Source organism: Barbus barbus (genome assembly GCF_936440315.1).
Source record: "Barbus barbus genome assembly, chromosome: 14".
NCBI classification, from domain to species: Eukaryota; Metazoa; Chordata; class Actinopteri; order Cypriniformes; family Cyprinidae; genus Barbus; species Barbus barbus.
Genome location: NC_136742.1, coordinates 31324971 through 31334637, shown reverse-complemented (window position 1 = coordinate 31334637; position 9667 = coordinate 31324971). Strand labels below are relative to the sequence as shown.

At 36.4% G+C, this 9667-nt stretch overlaps 1 protein-coding gene across 1 annotated transcript; it reads right to left on the bottom strand.

Moving 5' to 3' along the window:
- Nucleotides 1-5027: 5027 nt before the first annotated feature.
- Nucleotides 5028-8873, bottom strand: LOC306880065 (thyroxine 5-deiodinase-like). Its single transcript, XM_079433346.1, has one exon. The coding sequence runs from the start codon at nucleotides 8847-8849 to the stop codon at nucleotides 8028-8030; it is 822 nt and encodes a 273-aa protein (XP_079289472.1). The 5' UTR covers nucleotides 8850-8873; the 3' UTR covers nucleotides 5028-8027.
- Between the last annotated feature and the right edge of the window lie 794 nt (nucleotides 8874-9667).

Below are 9667 nucleotides of genomic sequence, written 5' to 3'. Positions count from 1 at the left end.
AAAGATTTCTGTTTCAAATAAATGCTGTTCTTTAGAACTTTCTATTCATCAAAGAATCCTGAAAAATAAAATGTATCAGTTTCCACAAAAATATGAACTGTGTTCAACATTGATAATAATCAGAAATGTTTGTTGAGCAGTAAATCAGTATATTATTATGATTTCTGAAGATCATGTGACACTGAAGACTGGAGTAATGATGCTGAAAATACAGCTGCAGATCACAGGAATAAATTACAGTTTAACACATATTCACATAGAAAACAGATATTATAAATTGTAATAATATTTCACAATTTTTACTGTGTTTTTGATCAAATAAATGCAACCTTGGCGAGCAGAAGAGAATTGATTAAAAATCTGAATTATTTTGTTCTATTTATCTGTAGTGTACTGTATATTGTGCCATTTTTTTATAAAAAAAATTAAATAATGTTTAATTATTGTAATCATCTGTGAGATTTAGTTCCTTAACTTTTTAGAATTTGTAAATGCCTGTAGAAACAATGATTGGGAAAAATCCTTCCAGAAGCAAAAGTACCTCATATTTTCCTTCTTTTATACTTATTTTGTTGTTGATTTCCAGAATAAACCGCTCTCATTCACTTCTTTGTAGCAGGAATACCTGAAGAGAAGGACTCAAAGTACAGACTCTCAAACAGCTTCAAGAGAAAACAAACCTGAGCGCTTGTCTTTAACGCTCTGAAACAAATATGCTAATAAACACACTTAAAGCCGACACAGGAGGACAATCTTCTCAGCAGACGTTCCAGCAGGACTTGAGTCAGACTTATGCTAAATATTTATTTTGCTGATGAGTCTCAGATCTTTTTTTCTGTAGGTAACTATAGGAAAAATCTTCAATTTGTCATCATGCCCTTCTTCCAGTTCTCCTAATCTAGTTGTTTTGTTGACTCTTTCAGCCATAATAAATAGAAGAGGAGATTTCAGTGCTCAGAGGAGGCTTATTTATAGCTTAGGAGACTTAATTGAAGCTTAATTGTGGGAGAAATAAAAGAAACGGGTGATAATAGTCAAGGGTTTTCTTTTTTTTTTTTTTTAAGAATACAGAGGTATGAAATGAATAAATGTGTATAGTTTCTGAAATTATTTGATATTGAAGAATTTAATCAGAAATATTAGAGCTTATGTCAAAATCCGATTTTTGATTACTTTGGTATCTTGTACAGATGTGAGCTCAGTTTGAGACATTGTCGAGATCTCTTGAAAATCTAGAGGAGTCATGAGAGATGGGTCATTTACTGGAGAGAAAATTGCAAATTGAAAAAAAAAAATAATAATAATATTAATCATAAACCTTCTAACAGGTTTAGGAAAACGGCAGGAGGGTTGTAAGATTGTGAGAGAAATACAAGTGCTAAATTACATTACATACAAATCACTATCATTTTAAAAGATTTTGTTGAAATACAAAAGTCATAAAATGTCAAAATAATCCAAATTGAAACAGACCACAAATGAACATGCAAACAAGTAAACTGCATCATATTTGGAAAAGTTTAACATTAAATATTAGAGGTTACTTTTGTTAAATAATTTAATAGGAGACACTTAGCTGAGAATATATGTATTTATTTACATTTATTTATTCACTGTATACAATATTTTCCCCCACAAATATTAATAAAATTCATAAAATATCATGCAAGAACCAAATGTGGGAAAACCTAGTAGAACTGCAGAAAGGTTTGTGAAATGGCAATTAAATTAAATTTCATACAAATCAGATTTTGGTGAAATGCAATAGTAATAAAATGTCAAAATAATAATAAATGGAAATGTTCAACAAATGAACATGAAAACAAGTAAAATGCATTTAATGTTACTTGAAATATTAGGTATAGGTATAGTTTTCTTAATTTAGAAGGATATGATTTTTTTATTTTATTTACTTATTATTTCATGTACCGTGTAGACACTATTTTTCCACAAATATTAAAGATATTCAGAACATTTATAAAATGTAATCTTCATGCAAGAACAGGTTTTTCAAGCCAAATTTGGGAAAACCTAGTGGAAATGGAGGAGGTTGTGAAATGCAAATGCTAAGTTAAATTACATACAAATCATAATAATTTTAAAAGATTTAATTTAAATGCAATATAAAATGCTAAAATAATAATAAATGGAAATATTCAACATATAAACATGCAAACAAGTAAACTGCATTATATTTTGAAAGTTTAACATGACTTTTTTTGATCATTTTGAGTTCAGCTGAAGAAATAAATGTTTAAGGAAGCCTTAAGGAGACAGAACAAGATTGATCTGCTTATAAACAACTCATTTACGGTCTGTTTATGATGGGAGGTGAAAAAAACTAATGCCAAGTCTAATTTGGGCTTGTTTTTCTGAAGGGAAAGGGGCAGCATCTGATGGTCATGTCTTAGTGAGCAGACAGGTGAAGAGTAGCACGCATGGCAGATAACGAGGAGGACTGAATACATTAAATCACGCCGCGAGGACAGCCGCCACGTGGGCCATAATCACATTGCCTGCTGCTCTGCGCTCATTCAAAAGCCATCATGAAGCACTCAAGCCTCGCTTATTTCCATCCATCCAGCGGCCCAAACGCTCAGACTAAACATTCTCCGAGCGAGAGGCGCAGAGATGGGATCAGAGTCGCTGTCAGAGAGCAGATGAGTGTTGTCCTGTTTGATAAGCACAAGAACATCATGGAAAATCTGACTAGACATCTTTCCTCTGTTTCCTTTGCCAAAGCCATCGAGCTGCCAACAGTTTAAGGACAGAGAGAAAGAGGCATTTGTTGAGTCTCTTCTGCTCACAAGGGCTGCATTTATTCGATCAAAAATACAGTAAAAATTGTGAAATATTATTACGATTTAAAATAACAGTTTTCTATGTGAATATGTGTTAAACTGTAATTTATTTCTGTGATCAAAACTGTATTTTCAGCATCATTACTCCAGCCTTCAGTGTCACATGATCCTTCAGAAATCATTTCTGATTATTATCAATGTTGAAAATTATCAATGTGCTGAAAAGATCTTGTACAGAGCAAAATTAATAAATTTATTCAGAACGAATGCATTAAATTGATCAAAAGTGTCAGTAAAGACATTTATGTTTTTCACACACATGCTGTTCTGTTGAACTTTCATGTGAATCCTGAAAAATAAAATGTATCAGTTTCCACAAAAATATTGTGCAGCACAACTGTTTTCAACATTGATAATAATGATAAATGTTTGTTGAGCATTAAATCAGTATATTAGAATGATTTCTGAAGATCATGTGACACTGAAGACTGGAGTAATGATGCTGGAAATACAGCTGCAGATCACAGAAATAAATTACAGTTTAACACATATTCACATAGAAAATAGACATTTTACATTCTAATAATATTTCACAATTTTTACTGTATTTGTGATCAAATAAATGCAGTCTTGGTGAGCAGAAGAGACTCTTTCTTTTTTTTTTTAAATAATCTTAATTGGAAACTTCTGAGGTACTGTGTTGTGTTTTAAAGGCTCCTGCAGGTAAATAGGTAGCAATATTATGCTGCATGCATAATTAAGACAACTCCTTTTGGCTGTTTTATAAAGCAACATTGCATTTATCTTCTGTGTTAAATGCAGTCCCAGAATGCACTATGACAAGCGCAGTAAAAATATACAAAACAAAAGTGAGAGAAATGTTGAGTATACATTTTCATCACATTTATAATTCTATATTTAAGTTATGTTTGTATTTTCATTCTTATTAGATTCTTTCATAAAGCTTAGATGCCAAACTTCAGTGTTCCATTTAATTATTTGTATCATTTGCATGCAATGTAGAACATTTTAGTTGTCTATGTAGGCAGCAGACAGCAAGGCTGCTCACTAAACAAAACAGAAATGTAGTATATTTAGGTAAGTTTCAGTGATTTATAATTTAACCTTAATTTAGCAATTTAACCTTGATGCAACTTTGGCATTTTAATAGTTTAGCTTACCAAACATAATATTCGACACAATATTTTTTTCAGCTTTCAAAACAGACTAATTTGTAAACGTGTTCTTGTTCTGTTTTGCCTTTGATTATAATATTTTTGTGTTTGCGATCACAATGACCCTTTAAAATATATATATTTTTAAAGTTTAGATATTCCAATCACACTGTATATTTTAATGCATTGCTTGACAACAGACTAATGAACTGTAAGCATTCTAATTTTTAATAAATGTGACTTTGTCTTTAATTGCAATAATTCACTCAAGGTTGTGCATTAGAGTGATTTTTACCAGGTTTGTTTCTCTTCACGTGTGATGAATCGCTGTAATGCACGGGCTTGAGCGATGCAATGCTGTGGTGTTGCATGCAAACGTTCAGATGTTTGTGAGCGGAGAAATGTCCCTGTTGGTCATCATGCCCTTGGGCTCAATCAGACTCTGTTACCAGCCTTCAGTTTTCTCAGCTGTCATCTCTAAGACCTCTCATCTCTCTCAAGTTAAAGCTCCAGAGACGCTTCTCTAGAGTTTACGCTACCCTGAGATTCGAAGAGTTAAGTAGATTTTTAACTGTAAAATCTGTACGAGCAATGATTATTATAGTGATGCTTAGCTTAACAAACACCACTAATTATGGATAATGTGCTTGCTTCTTGAAAATGTGCATTTTTAATTGCATTTAATTGAGCTTAAAATAAAAACAGCCTAATGCAGAAGCTAAAACGTTTTTGCTTTTACAGCCCTATAAAAATAATGAGAGGGAATATGAGAGATAATGCATGTTAAATAAAACCAAAATATTTGGAAAAAAAAGGGATAATTTTAACTTTAAAATAACTTTAAAAGCGCTATACAAATAAACTTGAAATAGTTTGGAAAAGCAAAAATTTCTTACAGCCACAAAAAAAAAAAAATCATAGTTTATCTTGAATGTCAATAAATAAATTATTCCAGCAGGAATGTATTAATTATGCCGTATCTCACATGATTTCAGGTCCATCTGAGGCATCTAACTCACCTAGAAATTACAGATAAACCCGATTTAGAGGGTGCTCTACCATTTATTTAAAAAAAGTGTTCAATAAAATATACACCATTTACAAAACAACATTTGGCAATACGTCTAGAGGCCATTTCTCTGTCCTGTACTCTAGTGTCAGATTACATCAGTATCGGTTTTCTGGTTAAAATCCTTTTAAAAACCGATCTTCACAATAACTCCAGAGTACAATGAAAGGGCGTCCTGGCCGCACACACTCACACATACACTCACAAGGGAAAGATACCATACAAAAATAAAATAGGATATGTTTCAGATAGATAGATATACCGTTTCTGCAATATCTCAAATAAAATGCCAGGTTGGATTGACATAAAACAAGTAGGCCTAAAGAACAGAGACGAAGCACAACAGCTATCATGCGGCCGCATGGCCACTGACAACATAAATATCTGTCTAGATAACTGTATGCATGAAACTAAAACCCAACGTTTGCAGTATTGTGGTTGACCGTAGCAGCAGCTGAAGACACTGATTTGACGGCTATGTTCAAAACCTGGCGAGCTGCACATCTAGATGCACAAAATACATGTTTAAAATAGACCGCTGAGTGTTTTATCCTCTAGCTCAAGGGTTTTCAGCCTTTACAGACCCGGTATAGAAAGTCGTTTTTTAATGACAGCACTTTAAAACATCTTTTATTAAAAATATAAGCATAATGTAATTCTAAGCACATCATTAGGTCATGTTTTCAAATGGTTTAAGCAGCATTTCTTCTCTCCCGGTTGAAAACCCTGGATCTAGCTTTTAAAAAAAACACCTTGAGATCGATCAGAACCTGTAATGAAACATCAAGAACTTTTTTTTGTGTAATTTCCAAAAGAGCCATTTAGCATCTAATTTCTAATGTAAAGAAGCGTACAGTGTAAAAAGTGCACAGACAGTCACTGAGTTTTGAACACAGCTAATGACTTCAATATAAAGACACAAGATCGAGCTGGAAAAACATCCATCCACCATCGCTCATGTATAAACTGTTTTCTCCTGGAGTACCTTCATGGGCCCCCAGGGGTCCACACTGTAAAAAAGTGAAATGTGCAACATGTAAAAATGCTTTCATTGGTGTAACCTAATGTCATTTTCATTTCTAGGTTACCTGAGAAAACGCTTTTACAGTGCATGGACCCCTGGTCGAAGAGCCTGGCTCAAAGCACGCTCCATAAAGACCTTCTTGAGAACATCTCAATATAGCTGAGAAAGTGTAGACCGAAGCGATCTGTAGAAGCTATAATGGATCTTTTAGCAAACATCGAGTCGCTACACTCTTAAAAATAAAGGTGCTTCAACCATAGAACCTTTTTTGTCTAAATGGTTCCATAAAGAACCTTTAACATCTGAAGAACATCTTAAAAAAACTTTGTGGCAAAAGAAGATTTTAAAAAGGTAAGAAAGAGATGGTTGTTTGACTGAATGGTTCTTTGTGGAACCAAAATTGGTTCTTCTATGGCCTCGCTGTGAAGAACCTTTTACACTCTTAAAAATAAAGGTTCTAAAGGGGGATTTTCACAGTGATGCCATAGAAGAACCAGTTTTGGTTCCCCAAAGAACCCTTCAGTGAACCATTCTTAAAAGAACCATTTTTTTCTTTTCTTAGTGTGAAGAACATTTAAATAATCTAAAGAACCATTTTCCACAGTAAATAAGCTTTTGTGGAATGAAATGGTTCTATGGATGGTAAAGGTTCTTTGTGGAACAATTGTTTCAACTTAAAATAATTTGTTACCCCCGCTGACTTAAAAAAAATGTTGTTTAGTCAACTAAAATATTCCAGTTGTCCCTTAAATTAACATCGAGTAACTTCAAATTTCAAGTTGACTAAACTAAAAATTTTAAGTCAGCGGGGGAAACAAATTATTTTAAGTTGAAACTAGTTTTTGAACAATTTTTTTTTTTTTTTTTTTTTTTGCACTGATGACAATAAAGTACCTTTATTTTTAAGAGGAGACACTGCAGGCAAAAACTGTTTTTTCATGCACCTGTCAAATTTGAGATTTTGGGCTTTTTGGTTTTTCATGAAGTGTTTTTTCAGACTAGTGGAAAGAAAAGATCCAAAAGACACTGTTAAGTGTTTCTTTCATACATATTTTTAAAGGCCGTTTTAAGCAAGAATTATGAAAAGGACTTCCTGTGTTTAGATTTTTGTGCTAGAAATTTATGCAAATTAGTGCATGTTTCATTAAATAATGCCTCATTTGCGTATTTAAACCTGAAAAGTTGTATTACAAAAAAAATGTTTGCAATTATCAATGTACTGGGTAAGGTGATAACTATTAGTTATTTTTTTTAACCTATTCACCTGCAGTGTCTCACCTTAAGAGTATAAGCACCTTTTATTTTTAAGAGTGTAGCCTACGTTTTGAAACGCAGCAACGACTTGATGAGAAGGACACAACCCTGCTGAAAAAAACAAACAATAGAAACCATCACAGAAATTCAAATGGTCTCCACTACAAATACCCTTACAAACCAGCTACTTTTAACCATTAGAACCATTAAAAATGGTTTTCTGTAGTGTGTTTTGGGACATATTCCATTAGGATTTAATGGTTTTAACAAGCCACCAATAAAAGGTGACCAATTACCAGTAGAGACCCACAGGGTCCATTACTGTTTCCATTAAAACCAATACAACTCCCAAGCCCCTGATATCACGGAGACGTCTGCATTTACATCTGGAAGACGTGTTTTTTAGAATGTTTGCTCATCTGCAATACGTCTATAGGACATTTCCTTTTAGATGTCATCTATTAGAGATGTTTATAATTTAGAATGCAGGTAAAACTGACATCTTACAGACGTCTGTCAGATACACATCAGATGCTTTCCAGATCAAGCAATCTTTAACATATTCATCTTGCAGACGTGCGTGTGCTAATATAACCAGTACAACCATTACAAACTTTGTGATGGTGTCTATATTTTTTTCAGCAGGGGAGAGTGGGGCTGAGGGAAAGAAAACATCCGTGCATCCATCCGCGCATCCATCCGCCTTAAACGTGCACCACCGTCGCCGCTTTAGAAGCTTCCAGATCGCTCCGGTAGCGCTCCAGCCAGTCTCTGAGCTCCGAAATCCGGTAGCCTTCTGGACCCCTGCCGCCTTGATACACGACCTTCTCGTCCTGCAGTATGTAGAGGCGCTCAAAATAGGCGCCGTACGCCGAGTTAGACGAGTTCGCCATGGTGTCCACGACCACGGCGCTCCCCTGCACCTCGCGGTTCATGAGCTCCGCGGCGCGGAGTCTGTCCTCCAGACAGCGGTGCCTAGGGATCTGGTAAGGCGCGTCGGAACTAACCCAGCCGTCTGAAGGATGTGCTTCCTCGATATACACCAGCAGCGAGTCCGCGATGTCCGCGTACTGCTGCGCGACGCGTTGGAACGCCGCGAGGCGCGTCATGAACGGCGGTCAGGAGCAGCTCCCAAAGTTCAAGATCAGGGGTCTTTGCCCGCGGGCGTAGTCCAGGATCCGCTGCGCGCCCCTCTGCGACGCGCTGTCCAGCGGAACCACCTCGGTGTTGGGCGCCGCGCCGCCCAGATGCGCCGTCTTGAAGAAGTCCAGCTTGTGGCCGTACCAAACGGCGCGCAGTGACTCGAGCGTGAACATCTTGTTGGAGTCTGACACGCACAGCGGCGGGTCGTCGGGGCTGCTCGGGTCGCTCTCTCGCATCCTCGTGAGCACCTTCCTTCGGATGCACAAGAAATCCAGGAGCCAGAGCATCACGGCGGCGAGAAGGAAGCGCGGAAGCAGCATTACGCACACGGCGGCGTTTTTCAGCGCCGTTTGGACACCTGCGGATCCATGCAGCATCTCCATCCCCACAGATACAGCCGTGTCGTTCTGCGCGCTTTCACCCTCTCTCTCTCCCTCTCCCTCTCTATCTCTCTATTTCTTTCTAGCTCCGAGTTCCGCTTTTTATAGGACTAGTAAGGATTTGAATGAAAAACAACACGCCTCCGCACCCGTGCCGCCTCCTCACATGGAGGGGATTACCTCCCGTCAACTCTCCCGTCTGGAGGAGAGAGAGAGAGAGAGATGCGGGCGAACGCAGCACGCTGCTTGTTTGACAGATCCACTTCGGAATGCATCGGTGCTTGTAATGCATCGCGTCAAAAAAAAAAAAAAAAAAAATTTAAATCCTCTCACTGAACGCTAGATATTTGACGTGACTATTGCGTTTTTAACTGATTCATCAAATCAGGACGTGAAGTTGGTGAAGTCGACGGAAAGATCGACATGACGGTTGCATTAATGCATTGGTGGTTTACATGTAAAAACATGTTAGTTTGTTTTTTTATTGCAATGGTGAAATCAAGACAGAGATTGATGAAGAGATGTTAGATCCTTGACATGACTGTTGCATTGCTGGTTTTAATGCGTGTCATGTTTCATAATGCAGGACATGCTTGTTAAACTGTCGAGAAAGGTGCTAAATTGTTTGATATAACAGTTGCATTTTTTATGCATTGGTGGTTTTAATGTTACATTATTTAACATGACAGTTGCATTATTTTAATGCATTGGTGGTATAAATTCATCACGTCATGACATGTTTCTTATTGCAATGGTGAAATCAAGACAGAGATAGATGTTAGATCGATTGACATGACAGTTGCATTGCTGGTTTTAATGCT